The sequence below is a fragment of the Merops nubicus genome, unplaced genomic scaffold (assembly GCF_000691845.1).
Source record: "Merops nubicus isolate BGI_N331 unplaced genomic scaffold, ASM69184v1 scaffold12107, whole genome shotgun sequence".
Classification (NCBI taxonomy): domain Eukaryota; kingdom Metazoa; phylum Chordata; class Aves; order Coraciiformes; family Meropidae; genus Merops; species Merops nubicus.
In genome coordinates, this window is record NW_008621014.1 from 36,346 (window position 1) to 56,453 (window position 20,108).

Below are 20,108 nucleotides of genomic sequence, written 5' to 3' on the forward strand. Positions count from 1 at the left end.
TTTCATTGTCTTCTGTGAGAACAGTAACTGAATTACTGCAGGCTCTGGTAGTGTTGCAGGATTTTTGGTGGTTTATTTTCTTTTATTTGATGTGGTTTTTTTTTAAATCAAATAACATTACTTCCTAAAGTCTCCCCTGTGGAGCTGAGATTATTGTTTGTAAGCAGCACAAACAATGTTACAGATTTTCAAATAATTTTGAAGTAATTTTTAGGCTCTAAAAGTAGGTGGCAGTGGCTGAGGTCAATAGCCTGGGAGCCCTGGCTTTCAGGGTTAACCTCAGCCTTTTTTTAGGTGCTTTATTCTCCATCATTCAGTTCCAATCACAGCTGGTGTGACACACGCATACCCGTGCTAGACACAAGGAGATCCTGAGTTGCCCTTAGGATTAAAGAAAGTTCAGTGTCTTTGCCCATTTTACCTCATCAGTTACTTAGCATATTGTAGTACTAGTACAAGATTATCATTAAAAATTCTCCTCTCCAACCTTGAGAGTCTTACTTCATTCACAGAAACACAAGAAAATCTTGTCCTTTTCTTTGCTATGACTACACTGCGATGTTTTCAGAATTATTTTTTAGTTTTGCAAATTCGCATTTGTGAAATATGCTTTTAGGTTGCATCTAGGACTAATGAAAGACTGAACCAATCTTTATTTATTAAAGGATTTTAACAGTTTGTCTCATAAGAAGCAATTAGTAAATTTTAGCAGTTGCTTGTGGATTAACTGTAGCCCAGGTCAACAACTGACAATTGAAGATAGAAGATTACCAAGCCTATAACTACAAAGTGAAATTACATTTCTACTCCCAAAAAAAACAAGCAACAAAAAGCAAAAAAAAAGTCCCTCAGACAAAAAAAAAAAAAAAACAACCACAAACAACAAAAAAAAACCCACCAAAATAAAAAAAAATAAGTCAAAGGAAAACAGACCCAAACTCCTAACCCAAACCTCCCCAAAACCTTCATTGAAGTTTTGGAGCTCTAGAAGTACATGTTCTTGTAGCTTTGGCAAAGCTCATTTACCATTCTTATTTGCTAGGATGTATTTCAAAAGAATTAACTTTGTGTCAGTCCATATGTTTGTGCATATTTAACAGGATGTCAGTTTTCATCTCTCCCCTACCTCGTAACTGCTGTGGTCAAATACTGCAAGTTCTACATTGCTTCTAGGAACACCACCTTGCTTTCTTAGGTTTGGGTGTGTGGAGTTGTAGTACATAAAGCGTCAGTTATCAGGAGTTCAATAAATACAGAGCTGTGCTATGCTGGGGGAAGGAAGACATTTGGAAGTAGTTTTCCAGGCAAATGTCACACAACAGATTAATTTTCTAAACTCTTCTAAGAGATGTTTTCAGCTGTAAAGGTGATATTCAGGTAGGTATCATCTCTTTCAGTAAGAGTCTTAAACATGGAGGAGGAATTAAGATTCTGGAGTCCCGTGTTGCAGATCTCCATGGGTCACCTGTATGCTATTTCTGCACATTGACTTAAACATTTTAGGGAAGTCAAATGTCCATTAGAGAACCCTAATGCTTACCTATTTCAGTCAGGGTTTTCTGCGAAGTTTAAGTGGTTAAATGTTACATGAGATCCTTGACTGAATATTTGCAATCCCTTTAAGAAAACATTGTGTTAGATACCAAGACTTTAACTGCAAACTTCAGTACAATAAAAGCTCAAGTACACGTTAGCTGGTCTTTGTAGATATGTCTTGCTGACGTTTTAGGTACATATCTTTCTTACAATATTTTGGGGATACCCTAATTTTTCCCGTATTTATAGAAAGAGCAGTATCCTACATTCTTGTACAGTAACCTGTTTACATGCATGCTTTCTTTGGGAAAAAATCTCCTGTAATCAGAGCAGTGATTTATTGTGTGTATAAAGTGAGCAGGGGCTGCTGCAGGGGGAAGCTGAGGAGGGGTTGGGCTGAAGGCTGTGGTCTTCACCAGCCCTGGAAGATGCTGTACAAGCCTGTGTCACCTCTTAATATGCTGGTTTTCTGTTTGGTCATAGTCCCTAAAGCAGACAGTGAGAGATGCAGTGTGGGGGAACCAAGTCTCCTTCATTGGTCTGAGGTGATCTGTGTCTTACAGAAGCAAATCACAGCTCTGGAGTGACACACAGAGCACATTGGGAAGAGTTTTCTTCCCAGCCACCTCTTGCCTACAGAGGTGGCAAGCCCACGGGTGCTGGCAGGTACCAAACATGATACCTCCATGCAGCAGTCGTGCCACGTGGTCGCTGAGTCCCGGGTGCTGGCCTGTGACTTGGTGGCATGGCTTTTTCATTAGTGACCTCTCCTTTTACACCAGTAATTTCCCTCAGTGTCAGGTGCTGGAGGAGTAGCCAGCAAAAATGTACAACTGTGGAGTATGGTGAAAAGTAATAGTCTGCTACCCGAAATGAAAAGGTTGGCAGGTCTAAGATGAGGTGGTGTTTCATTTATGCAGACATGTTACAGGTTGTTTCTAAGGTATGGAGGCAGTTTTGGATCCATCATAATCCTTTTACATCTAAGTGTTCTTTTCCTTCATAAAAAATAACAAAAAAGTGGTCTTGTGCTCCTCTCTGGGACATGGGCACCTCGCCTGCTGCTACACTAGGATGTTTGATGTCCATTTTAGATTAAATCCTTGTCTAGAATCCCTGCTTCTTTTAGGAAATTGGACTGGGCTTTTTTTTTTTTCTCTTCTAGTGGTTCTATGTGATTTCTCTCTGATAATATACAGCTTGGGCTTTGTTTATCTTCTGTATCTTTTGTCTGTGGAGATGTTCCCAAAAATCATTGTGAACATTTTAAATTTTAGTTTTTTATGTTTACTTTTTGTTGATCACCCCAAAGCTTATAGATGCATATAAAATACTCTACAATAGAATTGGTGGTAATATTTTAAAGGGATATTTCGATCATTACAGCAGTAAGGAAACCAACTGCAAGCAGTGACTCGGGGCATCCTCCACTTAGATCTGTTGAACAGTCTTGGTCTAACTTTACATAATACCTAAATAACTGTTCTGAATGTAGCTTCAAATGGGTTTTGAGAAGTTACAGACCTAGTGACCTGTGGAAATATTTCATGTGATATTGTTTATTGTGGAAAAAGAAATGCTAAATGGCATTCTTAATGTCACTCTCCTCCTAAGAAGGTATAATTCTGAACTTTCTCCCCCATGACTCCCCAGCTCTGACAAGAAATAGTAGAACTTGTGTGTTGTGGTTTGTTAAAAAATGTAAATTTATGTCCAAAATTGTTTGTCAGTCACTCAGAAAATTAGAAGTAATTAAATACAAAGTTCTACAGATTTGTGCCACTTCTGTACCCTCTTATCTCAAGATGGTGTGAGAAGCAGACAATTGTAATAACTTGCTGCTACTCCTTTCCAGCTTAATTTGATCTTGTTCCTTAATTCTGACAGATTGTTTTTAATTTTCCCATCTGTTCCATAAAAATCTCAAGTGATTGACTCTTAAGAAAAGATAATGTCTAATAGATGAGCCATTTTTAATTAGTTGGTATGAGTTATTTAATGAGATGTGCTGAAGAGGACAAGCCAAGTGAAAGATTTGGCCTAGGGTGGTGAATATAAAGAAAGGTGAAGGGCAACCATATGCTTCAGGAAGTCTACTCTTCTCTTTAACTGGAGCTTCAAACTGCTGCGGGCTCAAATTGCAGGCAGTGCACATCCTTAGACCCATGGACATAAAACAAAGGTTCGGTAGCAGTAATTCCTTTTCCTTTTGTTTGGTGCAATGTCTACCCTCAGACAGTACTGCTTTGGGGGGGGAACTGTCATGCAAAGGAAAAAAAAAAATAGATAATACTTAAGTAAACTTAAAAACACTGTAAGCTGTGGTTTAACTTCATTTCTTCTAGCAGCCTACACTAAAGCTCCCAGATTTTCTAGTGCTAGGTCAGAAAGAACCTAGAGAGAACTACTGGAGAGAGTCCCAAAAGAGAGCCACAAAGGTGATAGGGGACTGGAGCATCTTTCTCACGAGGAAAGGCTTAAAGACCTGGGTCTGTTTAGATTGGAGAAGAGAAGACTGAGGAAGGATCTTGCCAGTGCTTATAAATGAAGGGCAGATGTCAAGGGGATGGGGCCAGACTCTTTTCAGTGGTGTCCAGTGATGGGACAGGGAGCAACAGGCAGAAACTAGAACACAGGAAATTCCACTTAAACATAAGGAAAAGCTTCTTTTCTTTGGGGGTGACAGAGCCCTGGAACTGGCTCCCCTGAAAGGTTCTAGAGTCTCCTTCTCTGGAGACTTTCAAAACCCACCTGAACACAGTCCTGTGCAGCCTGCTGTAGGTGACCTTGCTTTGGCGGGGGGTTGGACTGGATCATCTCCAGAGGTACCTTCCAAGCCCTACCCTTCTTTGATCCTTGTGAACCCCGGTGCCAGAAAGCAGAGTGAAGGTTCTCCTCCAGTCTCTCTGAACTAAAACCTTTGCTTTAGAATTTCCTTCAGATGATGTCTCCTGGGGCAAGGAGCCATCAATATGCAGTAAGGGTCTTTGAGAATAGCGACTGTGAATATAAATGTTAACATCTGGACCTCTCCCTTCTGTTTTGGTTTTTATATGTTATTATAATAAACATTAACATTATTTTTAATAACCATCAAATAGCAGTTTCTCTGGCAGCTTAAGACTTTGTTATTAAATCAAATAATGAAAATAAATACACAGCTCTTTTACAAGGAATGCTGAAAGTTTGACTCAACTCTGCAAATATGCCATTGTTAGTCTAAGCTATTGGAGAATTCATAGAATAATGAATTAACTTTCCAACTGCATATGGTGAGACATAACAAATGAGAGAATGCTGCCATGGTAAGGAGCAAAATATACACTTGTTTTTGCAGCTTTTATCAGTCTACCAAATAAGGGAGGGCGACTTTTTGTCTACCGTTTTTTTAACGGGTAAAATCTGAGAGTTATTTAGGTATGGAGAGATCAGTAGCTTCTCCAAATACTCAGCCTGTCAGGTTTCCCTATGACATGTATTACTAACAACCAAAGAGGACAGGGGGAAGATTGTAATGTGTCTTCTAACCGTTGAATGTGGTAACAGTTAAAACTGCTTCTGGTTTCAATTTGTACAAAATTGACCTTGAATAGTGTCTGGTTTAAGGCCCGAAATCGGAGATGCTTTGTGCTTGTACAGAAGTGTCTGGTGCTGAGTGAGACTAGACTGTGCTCAAGAGTTAGACTCTCCTGATCTGGGACTGATATAAAGGAAGAAAATGGTTTTATTTTTAAGGATTTTTTTCTTGTTATTACTATCTAGTAGCAATGTTCCTGAAGTTGGACTTTTTTTTTTTTTTTCCTGTTAGGGAGAAGGAATTGCTTAGTAGCTTTGTCTGCATGGCAAGAGTCAAAAGTGTCTTAATTTTGGGTAAATTCATTATGTTTTGCTCTTGATGGATTTTGGACAAGGTTCTTGTTGCATTGTGGCTTCAGTAATAAATCTATGTGTTTATGTAGTTTAAATTTACAAGATCTAAGTGTAGTAGTTCTGCATTAATCCTTTATCAAGCATTGATCATTTGTTTTTCATCTTCTTCCTCAGTGTGTCAATCCTGATCTTTAATACTTCCCGGCAGTGCTTTGTTGTGGTGAAGCAGTTCCGCCCAGGTAATCCTCTTTTTTTAGATTTACTTTTGCTCTCTAGGGAAGCAAGCTTTTAAGGGTTTAGCAGTTAAAAGTTGGTGCATCTGCAGTGATAAAATCTTTGTTCTATATTCTGTTTCTTTGTATGATAGCTCACCCTTTTTAGTTGGTCAAAATTTCTAACCAGAGAAATTTTCATTACAGATGAAACCAATTATCAGTGTAGCCTTACAATCTGCTTTTGGGCTAGTCATTGTCCTCTTTTGGATGAAATTACAAACAGCTCTACAATGATCATGCAATAGATTGGGTTTTTCTGAAGTTCCTTCCTGACCTATCTAGTATTTAGTAGGCAGCTGCTGTGCAGAAGCACAGTATTTCTTGGGGAATTTTTTTCTTAAATATTCTTTTCTTTGTTTTTTTAATGTGTTATTGTGCTTTGTATACTTGGGAATTTAAAATTAGGGAAATTCAGGACTCTTTGCTTTTTCATCAATATATGGACAGCTTCATTTTACCAGTTATTTTGAATACAGGTTAATATATTCTTTTTTTTTTTTCTCAGTTTTTGTATCAATTATTTTAATTCAAAGCAATATTTACTTTCTGGAAGTTAAAAATGAAATGAATATTTTCTGCATGTTAATTAAAAAAAATTCACAAGATATTTCACTGCCTGTTGCTAAGAGACCATTTGAAGACTGTTCATGGTAGACTATAGGAAACTTTCTAGGGTGGTGTCATGCTGTCCTTTCTTGCTGACAGTGATTGACAGGCTCTTCAGTGCTGTGCAGCACTTACACTGGCAGCACATACTTCTCATGAAGCACTATACTGGCTGTTACAAAGGGAAAGTGTTGTTTATTTGTTTATCAATAATCCAATGTCTTTTATTTGCCAGCCAAATAGAATGGCTCATGTAGCTGTTGCTCTCTTTGAGGCAATCGTAGGCAGAAGCCTTCATGTATGTGCATGTGTGTCCCTGGCTTGAGGAGTGGCAGGAGCACGTAGCCAGGGTGAGGCAGACAGGACCATATTTTTTCGGTATACTGTGGTCTTAGATCATCTTGAATGACCATAAAATCACACATTTGGAAGGAGCAGAGAGGAAGAGTTACACATGTATCTCAGTACTTTCCATACTTGTTCCTCACCCATGACTGATTGGCAAAGGTCTTGGGCATTGCTCATGTTGGTAGTCAATAGACGACACATTTTCAAATAAAACATGTTCCTGAGAAAAACCAGTACCTATGAACATGTGCCCTGTTTTTTTCAGACCTTTCAGTGGATTATGATGTTTCATTTTGCACTGCCTTAAAATAAACCATAACAAAGATTTGAATCACAAGCCATGTTCTGTGTCAGGAGGTATGAAACACTGATGCAATCAAGGAGAATTCAGAAGTCTAAAGAAAACTAGCACATTGCCCAGCCAGCCAAACCCCTCTAACCCCTCAGTCTGTACTGTTGTTCTCTTCTTGTTAGGGATAGGAAACAAGTCCCTGTATGAGTCATCTAACAAGGCTGCTTTGAATACCAGTTAGGATCTTGTTTGATGAGTTTGGCTGAGCCACCCATCCTTTGTCCCAGCTTTGCAGAAAGCAAGGCAAGTACATCAATTCTACCAGAGTTTCCACTTCATGAGACTTCTTACAGCTGAAGAACTCAAGGGTAATTGGGCAGGATGCTTAAGGAGCACTAGATGGTAGTTTGAGTCCTCACTCTGCTGCTGCTTATCACGTGTCCATTTGATGGTAGAGGAGACTACCCAGTGCTGATGAAGTGGCAGTCTCTGACCAAAGTAGCATAAGCCATTGTAAGACAAAAGTGCAGTCAGAGGCAGGATTTGTGTGTGGGTGACTGTGCTGGGAGATGAGCTCTTGCTTCTAGTTTTTGCTCTCCCGACTCTTTGTGCATTTGCAATAAGCTGATAACCTGTGATGAAGAAGAAGAGTCTCAGGTTTCCCTCTGAAGAATGTGCTCTAGCCAGTGGGCCACAGACTGGTTTTCCATCCAGAACTTTTATCTTCCATGGTACATCACTTTTGCAGTCAATTTGGCACCTTCAGGAGAAGGATGGGGGACTCCACTGTTCCCTGATATTAACAGGCAGCTTGGTTTTCTAGGTGTTACGTACCTCTGAGAGGTAAATTGAGTTTGAACCTTTTTTGAGCCTGGTGATGTTGAATTCGTACTCTGGCTCCTTGGTGCATGCTAATTCTATTTGGACACTTTTGCAAAAGTTGTTGGTACTAATTCTTCCTTATCTACAAAAAAAAGTCTGTTACTGGGCTTTAAGTGTTGGCACGTGGCAGGACTTTGCTCTGAAGAGGACTGCTTGACCTAAGTCCTTATGGGAATGTATGTTTTGATCAATGTGGAGCCCAGTTGTGCTGAGGGAGAAGGAGAATGGCAGGTGCCTGCTGGAATGACAGGACGGGTTTCAGGGATTCAACAAACTTGGAGCAGAGAGTTACTTTAATCACAGTTTTTTATTTCTGTACCCCACTCTTGCCTCCATCCTTTTTTGATATCCAAGGCCTTTAATGGGATGCATGGGTAGTTCCTTTTTTGTATTTACTGATATGGGCATGTGAACACTAAAAAAGAAATAAAACCTTATGAGTATTTGGCTCATCTTAGAGAGATTGTGGAGGTAGTTGTCCTTTGTGATAACTGTCATAGCTTTTAAAAGTTTCTGGAATAATCACAATAGACACCCTCCAAGGATCTGTCCCTCAGAGTGTGCAAGGAATACTTTTTTTTTTCCTGCCTTCGTGATGCAATTTAAAAAGAAAACTGAGCTCTAGTCATGGCTTTCATGTAAGAAACAGAGGCTCCTTTCCTTAACTGGTTGAATCTCAAAGGCCTAGATGCACCTACTAGAAACAGCTTGGAAATTTTTAACTTCTGGGTGGTGTTGCAGAGGGAACCTTGGCACAAATTTCTGGGTTGTAGACTCTTCTTCAGAGGCCAAATGCTTGAGAAATCACTGTGGTATTTCACTTCTATGCACAATATTGCTCTAGAGAACTTGCACATCACAGCTTTAAGAAATAATAAGCTAAATCCAGTAGCTGGGAGAAAAAAAGTTGTCCATTAAACTTGAGCTCTTTAGTATAACAGTTCTGGAAGATTTAGAATGGGAATAAAAGGTAAGATCATTTCAAAACCATATTAATATATTTCAAAACCATAGTAAAATATTTTAGTGGAACAAAAGTACTCTAAATTCTAATTCTAAACCAGTTTTATTTGTGGTGTTTTATAACACCCTCATGGTAACCTTTCGTGAAGAGTGAGGGGGCAAACATGAGGGAATTTCAAAGAAGAAACAAGTGGGATTATACCTGTAAATTCAAGTTACAATGGTCAGTAGTGATTTTTTGTGTGCTACCATCTACTCCTGCAGTTCTGTTGACACATTGACACAATTTTCTGTTGACATCAGTGAGAGGTTTTGCTTAAATAAGTGCTAAAATCTGGCATTTGCACTTTCTTTAGGAGTGCATTGCAGTGGCAGCTGTTTGTAGATTAATTCAAGAAGCCTTTTTCAGACTCCACATAGGAATCCGTGCAAGCAACTTTATGTTCAAAAGAGGATTTTTTTTTTTTTCCAAGCAAACATGCATGCTTTTCATACCCTTTCTAAATAACAGCTGAGTTGACAGGCTGAAAGACTCATCATTGTGCACATGGTACATAATGTGCAACCCAACTTTCCTGCAAGATAACTGCGTGGTTTAAATTAAGTCCTGATACCCACATTCCCCAACAAATGGAAGCTGTATGGCACTTCTGGGACTTAGACTATATCAATGAACTAGCTACCTTTTTTAAATTTTTATTTATTTTAAGGTGTGCATGAGTTAATTCCAAATCATGTCAGATCAAATAGAGTTAAAGAATAGTTTTACAGAAATGGCAAGAGAACCTTGCACAACAGGTTCACAATGAAATTCCTTGTTACTCTCAAGTACTCTGATGGTTATAAATTTCCAGGAAATATTTGTGCACCATCTTTTTTTTTCTATTTAATAGGAATAACATGCCCCCACCCCTGTTTCTTTTTCTTTTTTTTTTTTTTTTTTTTAAAGCTGTTTACATGTGTGAAGTAGAAAGGCATCATCCTCAACTCTTTCAGAATCAGGGCAAGGAGACCTTCTCTCATCTAGAGGAACCTTTGCCTGCTGTGGTGGGAGTGACCTATGAACTCTGTGCTGGCATTGTAGACAAACCAGACCTTTCTTTAGAGGAAATCGCATGTGGGGAAGTCTTAGAAGAGTGTGGCTATCGTGTTTCTGTTACAGACCTGAGGAGGATCACATCTTACAGGTAAACAGCAGTAAGGTAAAACACTCTGCATTTTGTTATTTCAGAGATGGCTGTACTGGCTTGAACGTAAATTAATGTTCCCTGTTCCCTTATTTAAGCAGCATGTTGGAGGAACATGGACATCTGAAAGTATACAAAAGGTATAATTTTCAGCAAGTGAGAGCAGTATTTACAGAGACTTAAGGAGTTATAATTATGGGATTGAATTCCCAGTAAGAATGATACTGTTGTGATTTATTCCAAAGACAATTACAACTAGAAAAAGTTGCATTGGGCTCTTCAGAGCAGTTTGCTACAGAGCTATAAAACAGCCTGGCTTTCCTCAATCATTTTCCATCTCTGATTCTTATTATTCTGATAAACAATAGAAGCTGTCAAGGATGGACTCTCATTAACCAATAAAAAGATTTTGCAGAAGCATGAGAACCTGTGCCATTAGATCTCTTCAGAATATTGAAGCTGTAACTACTTTCAGTTGGACAGTAACTAATATTATATATGAAGATTTTTACTAATTTGACTAAGAAAACTTTTACTCTTTTTTTTTCTGGTGTTTCAAATAGTTATTGAAATAGCTACTAATATGTTTTAAAACATGTATTAGGAGTAAGAGAAAAACTTTAATATGTAAGAGGAAAAATATAAAATGTGAGTTGTTAGAGGGGGAAAAAGTAAAAAAAAAAAAAACTCAGGAGAAACTGCAGACAGCTTTAATCCCATTATATCTCCTTCCCAGCTTTTGGTATTGTTATCCAAAATGTATGTATGTTTGTATTTTACAGAGAAAGCAGCAGGTTTTTTACTTTCTTTATTTTGCTTGACATCTCCATTGAACTATGCTCTGTCATTGGTTTTTAATTTGGGAATTGAATACAAATCCACAGCTGTCAATCCTGGCAAATGTTATTTCCTGCTGGATTAGCAGGGAGTGCTTCTGTTGAGGGGAGGGGGTGAATCACAGGGGCTGTCTTTTGCAACTCCTTGAAACTAGATTAAGGGCTTGTTGTACTGAAAGGAGAAGTGCCTTCTAGATTTATGAGCAAAAGCTGTCTGTAGAACTGCATGTTGGATGACACTGACAGGCTGTAGCATATAGATATGTGTATGTGTATAAATATGTATGTGTGTGTGTACAAACACAAAATAGGAAAAGTAGGATATAGCTTCTGTAGCTGTAGAAATTTGTAGCTTCTGTGTAGACATTTGACTCAACGATTTATGTCCGGCTAAAACACCGTATGTTTTTTGGTTGATAAATGTCTTTGTATCTTACAGGTGGTTGTTCCTTCAGTTGTTTGTTTTGTTTTTTAGTTGCACTGACTTGGAAAGAGATACAATTGGAGTTTTCTTTGTTGAGACCCGTGCAAAGGGCACTTAATATGTTAATCCCACAATCCTGCTTTGTCTCTGTGGGCACAGCTTTCTGCCCGTGGAGATCCATGCTGAAGTCAGAAGGGCTTGTATTATATTTACTTTTTTTAGATTATTATGAAAGATTGAGGCCTCAAAATGGCTATTTTAGAGTTTATTTTGTTGGGTTTCCTATGCTCTGTAGTAGAATTTAATTCTAAATATTATGGTCTTCCTATGCAGAGTGTCCTGTTCTTCTTCCTTCAGCCAAAGACTGGAGTATCTGCCTGATTCCTCGGGATCTGGTGGGGAAACAGGAAGCAATTGGTTCCCACATCATCTGCTAAGGACCTTTTTACATAATGGCTGTATTACAAATAAGAATTTCTGGGCTTTTTTACAGTGTAACAGGTTCTTCCAAATGGTTTATGCTGCTGTTTTATGCTGTGACTGTCACTACAAAGTATTGACATAAAGCATTACATTAGTGCATGTGCGTGCCTTTAATAACTACAATACATCATTCACTTCTACTATTACCTGCCACCCTTGTGATCCAGGTAAAAGTTGCTTTATATTATTTTTTGATCCAGTGCATCAGGTCAGAGAGAAGCCTTAGAGGACAGGATTGGAAGGTGTATTGGGAGGTTCTCATCTAGAGCTGCTCCTCTTCCAAAGATCAGGCTCAGCTGGATTTAAATACCTTTGACAAAAGTGCATCTATGCTTTCCCTAAAATCTGATCATTTAATAGCCTCTCTTGGAGGGTTCCAGTGTTCTGTCTGAAGTGTCTGTCTGTATCGTGGACAAGTTTTTCCTCATGCCTTGCTTAAATTTCCCTTTCTTTACTTCAAGTCTGAGACTTGCTACCCTGTTCCCAACAGACATTGTGCCCAAAGGGAACCTCAGCATTTCGGTGGGGGCTTCACCAGTGTCAGAGAGAGTGGAAGCATTATTTCCCAAGCCTTAGAGATGATTTTGTTGATAAGCTGTAGTACAATGTTTGCCTTCTTTGCTGTGGCATTGTGTTATTGACTTACGGTCTCGAAACTTTTTTCTGTAGCAGTACTGCCCTGTCCTTCACCTCCTGTCTGCATTTGTGCTGTCCGTTATTGCTGCCTCACCAAAAAGCCTTGAACTTGCCTTTACTGAATTTTCAGATCATTTCTGCAAGTTTTTGGGAAATTTCTGAATTTTAATATCCATCTTATAAATAATCTGTCTTAGCTTTGCTACCTGCAGTCTGTATTTCAACATACAAGTCCTAAATTAGAATACTGAATTATAGCGAATGGAGGATGGTCCCCAGTGGAATCCTATTTAGTTTGTATTTCCAATTTAACAGTGAAATCCATTCCATGAGCACTATTTTCATACTAGTTTTGTACCTATTTCACAGTTTCTTGAATTTGTAAGTACCTCATGATCTCCTGATTTCTTAATGAGACTGTCACATTAGATAGCGTTGAAAGCCTTGATAAACTGAAGTCATTTTGTGTTTCTGTCCCTATCCACAATACCTGTTATCCTATTATAGCTGATACTTGTTTGACTGCACTTGATCATAGAGTCTGGGCTGGAAGGGACCTCTAAAGGTCATCTAGTCCAACCCCCCTGCTATAAATAGGGACATCTCCAACAAGATCAAGCTGCTCAGAGCCTCCTCTAGCCTGATCTTGAATGTCTCCAGGGATGGAGCCTCCACCACCTCTCTGGGCAACCTATTCCAATGACCAACCACCCTCATATTCAAGAATTTTTTCCTAACATCTAGCCTAAATCTGCCCTTTTCTAGCTTAAAGCCATTACCCCTCATCCTGTCGCTACAAACCGTTGTGAATAGTCCCTCCCCTGCTTTCTTGTAGGCCCCTTTCAGGTACTGGAAGGTTGCTATAAGGTCCCCCCAGAGCCTTCTCTTCTCCAGGCTGAACAACCCCAACTCCCTCAGCCTGTCCTCACAGGAGAGCTGCTCCAGCCCTCTGATCATTTTTGTGGCACTCAATGTAATATAATAATTACATAATACTACATTACTATGTAATATATCTGTGGATCTATTCCTGACAAATCTGTTAGCTCTTTTTCTTTTCTTGATGCAAATAAAACCACATGAAAATATTTAGATAACTGTAATTAATAATTTCTGGGTTAACTGTTATTATTGTAGATAAAAACTCAGAGTTGTATGCAGTGAAAAGGTTTTCTTACAAACGAGGGTTTCTATGTTGAGACACCCTTTGGTCTGAAAGCAAGGAGTTGCCTTGGATTCCTAATGACACCCCTTCCTGGGATCATGGTCATGAGAAGGAAGTTGCCTGGCTGGAATAAAAGCAGGACTTGAGCTAGACCTGAGAGGACGTAGAAAGCAGAAGACACAGTGTTCATCAGAGAGAAGTCAGGCACTGAATTAAGCAGATTGGAGACTTAATTGCCTTGAAGGATCCCCAGAGTAGCTGTGGAGTCAATGAGAAATCAGGAAAGGGGCCAGGAGCTGGGGAATTCATGCTAGTTGAGTAAGAGACTTTGGAACAAGTTGTTCCAGCAGCAGGAGGACAGCATGGCGTGGGTGAATGGAGGAGGCTGGACCGGGGGCAGATAACAAGGAGGACAAACATATTAAGAGGGACTTGACTGGAGAAGGTCAGAGGAATTACACTTCAGAATCAGAAATATATTTTCATATTATAGGAGAATGCCACCCAGAAGGTGACTTTAAATGCAAATTATTCACTTTGCTGTCTAATAGAGGCAGGAATCATTCTGAAAAAGATCTGTATTGTTTGCAGCCTATGTGATAAGTTTCCTCTTCTCGTAGTGGCTACACAAGTTGCCACTGTTGTGCTTGGCATACAGTAAGTAACCTCCTTTGGGCATTACAGAAGGTTTGTTTTCTATTCTGGCAGCAGCAAATCCATTTTGGAGGCTTCCTGAAAGTTCTAAGGACTACTGGTGAGTTCTTCTAAACTATTATGTATGGCCTCAGTCAAAAATGGCCTAGATGGGAGGTGCGATGAGTGTAAAGGAACCATTTAGCTCAATAATAAAATGAAGCTACAATGTAGCATTTAATGTCTTAAAGGCAAACTTTTGTAAGTGAACAACTTTGGACTTGCTTATATATCAGCAATAATAAATTTTCTATCTGTTATAGTATCTCAGCAGTTTTCAGTTTGAATCCCACGTGAGATTCAGCAGCAAGTTGTTTCCTTACAAGACAGGAGCGGGGAAATACACTTGATTTTGTTGTTGTTGTTCAAGATGTTATTATTGCTGTTCCCACTCACAGTATTTTCTTTCAGTTCTTGAAAATTTTGGCCTTCTTGAAAAATATTTATAAATTATTTATATAAATATTTATAAAATTATTCGGACTTAAACAACAACTTAGAGCATCAGGATGAAGTGGAACCTGAGCTTCTGGTTCAACTTCCTTTTCCCTTCATTCCATCTTTATTTTCTCCCAGAGGTTGTAAGAAACTCATGGCTATGAACTGGATACAATAGGAGCTGCAGGTTCTCAGCCCTGCTGCAAAAAAATCAGATGGATTAGTTTAAGGGCCTAACTATATTAACATAGGTACTTTAATCTTCCTACATTTGATTTTTTTTCCCAAAGTCTACAACAAAGAAGAGCATTCAGAGAATGAATATTGGATGTTCCAATTACTGTGCTATGGCTATTAGCCTCTGTGCAGTGGGGTAAAAATGGTTTGTATTCACAGGTTATTGTGCAGAAAGAATAACAGCCTTGAAAATGTTGGAGTGCATTATAATGAGAAAGATCACCTGCTAGTACACCTGTTGGGTGATGGCATAATGTAATATAATTTTATGTTAATTACTTCTCTGCTTTTTTCCTGCACCTGCTGCTTATAATGTCAGAACTGTACAAAGGTCCTAAGAAGCAACAATAGGAGCTGCATGTCACTGTTCATCAGTCGACATGTTGCACGCCTAAATAGATCTTGATTTCAGCATAAATAACAGAGATTTGTGTCACATTTATTTGTAAACATGAATTATGTATTCACTATACACCCAGATTATGCATCCAGATTGCTTACTTTTTATAAGAGAATTTATTGCGTTTGGGAATTTTCACATGAACTGTGTCAGGCTAAAACCAGAAAATGTACTTTTGTGTTGATAGGAACAGGTGAGTGTTGATTGTTTATAGATTTTATATTTGTTAAGCATTAAGAAATGATAAGAAATTTAGCTTTTAATTTCTGTCTATCAGAAATCTTAGAGTTAAACTAGTAATTCTTCACCATGATGTCAATTTATTTGTTCCCCACATTGTAGCAGAGGAGTAGAGTGTAAGATATTGTTCACTTTCTCATACATGTTTTTTCCTTCAAATTAAGAGTGTGCTATTTATAAATGCAGTAGCTGTGAATGTAATGATTGGCAGAGATGAGCACCCAGGCACCAGAAGGCAGCCAGGCAAGCCTGAGAACATGTGTGATGCATGTGTGCACACACCCAGTTTGGAGAGGAAACACTGTTACTGAGCATCAGGAAATGTGTAAGGGAGACTCAAATCCCACTTGTGGCTTTTAGGAACTGCTAAGTTTTTGTTTGTTTTTTTTTTTTTTTAAAGCAATAATATACCATTACCCACTTGTGAGAAAAAAAAACATATGTGGTGTATCTTCATGCTTAGGAACTTAGATGTGACAAGTGAAAAGTCCTATTTCATGAGCTCTCTTTCACATGCTGTGTATCTCCTCATGCATTTACTAAAAGGGGAGAACTAAACAAAGGCTTTGTTGATTGCAGTGACAGTCTGTCTCTCCTATTTTCCCTGGTCTAAGAAGGAGGTAGATAGAAAATACTCTACTTACAGCCTCCTTCTGCCAGCCTGTCCCACCCCTGGGCAGGAGGTGCAGAAACTGCTTCTCCACGGTGCTGTTGCCTACAAGTGTGTTGCCCACAGCTTTGAAAGCCATGGCATGATTTAATCACAGTGTTGGAGTGTTTTATTTAAAATGAAATATGGGAATGCAGCATACAATTTTGTTTTGATGTGTTAAACTTACATTTAAGTTACGATTGTGATGAAAACCATACCACTGTGGTATCCTTGCTTTGACATGCTTACATTCTTGGGCTTGCTCTTGTCAAAGGTAATGCAGGTTTCTAACTGCCTCTGAAGGAACACTGGAAGTTTAGTGCTGATAGACTTTCGGTTTTAAAAATATCTCTCTGTTGAATTTACAGGGTTTGTGAGCTTAAGCTCTAATGATTTGACAAAGAGTATTTGTCATCTATGTAGCTGTTAATTGAAACAACTATAAACTTCTCAGAGGAAACTGATCCTTAGGATAGAGACAAGGGAAACAGAGCTGTGTTTCGTATAGATCATTTGCATGTGCCCCACAGTGGTAAGCACCATACAGACACACCAAAATACATCTGGAACAGTCAGCTAGGTCAAGCCAGGCTTAGTAGGTCTGGGTCAGTATGAGCCATGACATGCCTAGTCTGGGCAACATGGTGCTAAACCCCTGGAGTGAGACTGAAGCCTGAGTGCTGTGAGTTCAGACCCTGCTTGCCCTCCCCCAAACCAAGCCTCTCTTATTCTGGGAAGGGGAATCACCTTTATCAGGACGGTGGTTTTCCCAGGGTGAAACTCATCCCTTGCAGTTGGAGTGTGCTGACCCCTGTGATTTCCACAGATGCAAAGCTAATGAATGTAGCTGTAATCTGTTAATAGGTGACTCATTTCAGACCATGGCAAATGTGTTTTATTTGTAACGTGAAAGGCTAGGGCAAGGAATAGAGGAAGAAGGCAGCAGAAAAAGGAATATAACCGTGATTAAAGGTACATCAAAACTCCTTAAATGTGCAAGTGAATGTGCAATAGCATAGGAAGTTCCTAGTAGCAGGTAGACTTGATAAGCAGGTAATAGCTGCCTGTTGCCTATTTACAGTCAGATTCAGCTTCTCCCTCTGCTTTCTTCCTTCTCCAGCCCCAGTACCCAGAACCACTGAAATCTGTACACTTTTTTTCCAAGTGTATGTGTTAAAAAACTTCATTACTTCAACCTGATGGAGGCTCAGAACAGCTTCAAAGCAACAAACCTGCTAACTTTTAATTTCTATAAAAATCAAAGGTACTAAGACAAACATCAACAGCATTGATTTTTGGACAATTTTCTAAGGACAGGCAGGATACATTAGTATCTAAGGGCCTGGAAATGTGGAAGACAGCAGTAAGCAATTTGGAGAATATTTATTTTATTAAGGGCATTCCACATGGATCTGTGCAAAAGTGATCACTTGGCAGAGTAAGCCAGAATGTTTTGAGAAAGAAATACTAAATAAAAGAAGGTAAGAAAGATGCTGGATTTGTGAATTGAAGTATAGTCCTGTATCTTTCAGCCTCTTTCTGAAGCCATTGAAATGGACATTTAGTTAGACCATAAATAAAAGCAGGGAATATGTTTATAAATAGTCTCCAAGGTCACTCCTCTAAATAGTGAAGGGATCTTAAGTCTTAGAAATGTTAAATTTGCTGGTTTTGAGGGAAAACAGTAGAAGATAGTAACATGAGTATTAATACCAGCATTCTTTGATTTTATTTATAGCTCATTTGGAAGTTTTTATTTGTTTTTAATTAATACCTTGTGGGAAAGTAGCACCAGAGAAAGCTGAGCTAGGTAATCAAATAGAAAATCATATCATGTGGGTATGTCCTCCTTTGAATATGTATCATGGCAAATTTTTTGTTGGTTTCTGTGTCAAATTATGTGCCAGTATATGTGAAGAAATGCCATAACGTTGAGCATCATAACAAAAGAAAGACATTTATGTCCAGGGGTTTCATCTTTTAAAGTGTATTCAGTGTAGCAGCCACTCTTGATGTAGTTAGTTTGTAAGAAGAGAAACACCGATTTGATTGAAGTATCATATGATGAAATACAATGAAGTAACAGTGTATTGAAATCACTCTGGTAGCTGAGCTACAGTGGCAAGAAATTGGATCGTATAGTGTAGCACCTCAGGAAGCAGTTTTCTTTTGCTCTAAAGATGTGTGGAAAGTGAACTCCTGTGATTCCCAGAGCTGCAGCTATTCCATAGGTAAATGGCCACAGGTGGTGTAGAAGGAAATTATGCTGTAAATAATCAAGCCAGAAGGTTCTTCTAGAAGGGCTTCTTAAATAAAGTTTTAATGGTTTTCCATATAACCTTTATATAAGATCAGTTGGACATTGGTATACTCAATTTAGGATCATTTCCGTTCTTCAAGTGGAGCAGGTGAAGCTCAGACTTCACACTCATCAGAAATAAGAGAACATTAAATATCTTGTACATAGTCCTTTGTCTTGAAAAATTTATGGTATAAATTAGCATATGGTTTTTTATTCTTATTATCAGTTACCAAAACCCAGTCTCTGAACCGCAGTCTTCCTATTAATTAATTACTAAAAATGCAATTCTTGCAGAAACAAATGAAGAACGAGTAAGCACTGTACGGAGAGAAAAACAGATCTAGATCTGTAGCTGATTAAGAAAAAAAATCTTTCTGCCTCCCCACACAAGACAAGATGGAAAAGAGGGAACAGAAAATGAACAAACAATCTTCTACCCCATCACAAGTGCATTTTCTTGGTGAGGCTTCTTCCTATGATAGTGAGGCGTGGGGAGCAGCCGAGTCAGGGGTCAGTGGCAGACATCAAGGTGACAGAGCTGAGGGGGGCTGGTCACGGAATGGTTAGAGCTCAGGCAGCCAGCCGTGATGGACTGGGAAGTTGAGCTGCTTGCTCTTGATCAGCATGTCATTTCCAGTGTTGCTTTTTAACATTACATGTTATTGCTTGATGATACCAAGAGAAATACATTGTTTTTTAGCACAGAGGGGATCTAGTGAAGTGTGCCTTCGCCCAGAGAACATGAGGATAAAAAATGGCATTCTGGCTTTTGTGATCTGGGTGCTGATAGCAACTTGATGAAACATGAATCTACCTTACTTCTGGAATGAGGTCAGAATGATTAAGACCACTTGGTGGGCCCAGTGTGCAACTCCTGCTGCTTTCAAAGGCTGTGTTTGTGTTCTGCTCTTTGCTGGGTGGATCTTCAGTCGAGGTGGGATGAGTGGCAGCATGGCTGGTGAACTGCCTTCCTCTTCCAGGCAGCTTCCCATCAGAGAAGGGAAAGGGGAGTGTGGCATGGGGAGTCCTAAGAAAACATCTGATCTGGTGCCAGTGGCACGTACAATCCATGGATGATTGTCAGCCCTGGATGACTCTGCTATTGGCAAAGCATCTTTGATGGTTATCAGAATAGTGTACAAATGCCAAGGACAGTGGCTGCAGAAAAGAGGTCCTTAAAGTAAGTACTGAATGAGATTCACCAAGGAAGGAGGTCATGTACTTTGGTGAAAGTGGGAGAGAGAGGGAAAACTTAGTCTGGCTCCTTGCTGCATCCTGATATGTCCTTACATCCTAACATGTATTTAAAAAGCCACTACTGGCACTGACAGAAGAGTGATGAGCCCAGAGTGACAGAAGTCCCGTAGCAGCCTTCAGAGTTCCTGAAAGTGCCACAGATGGTTACATTTATCTTCTTAGATACATGGGAATGGTCCCGGAGGGGTGAAACGTCTCCTCCAAGGACACAGAATGTATCAGAAGTAATTTTAGGAAAAGAATTCATTGTTATGCTCTCTAGTCTGTGTTTAAAAAAAAGAGTGTATATTGATGTAAGAAGCCAACTTCAGTAATCACTCTTAATTCTCCTAACAAAATAATTGCCAGTATTCTTAGAAAACTGAGAGACAAATGATTAATTCCTG

At 39.1% G+C, this 20,108-nt stretch overlaps 1 protein-coding gene across 1 annotated transcript in view; it reads left to right on the forward strand.

The window, feature by feature from the left end:
• The window catches only part of NUDT14 (nudix (nucleoside diphosphate linked moiety X)-type motif 14), a 57,337-nt gene that overhangs the window by 35,882 nt on the left and 1,347 nt on the right, over positions 1 to 20,108 (forward strand). Inside the window, exons 2-3 of the mRNA XM_008944310.1 lie at positions 5,581 to 5,645; positions 9,722 to 9,959. Of these exons, the coding sequence (XP_008942558.1) occupies positions 5,581 to 5,645; positions 9,722 to 9,959 (303 nt within the window). The remainder of the gene's footprint in view (positions 1 to 5,580; positions 5,646 to 9,721; positions 9,960 to 20,108) is intronic.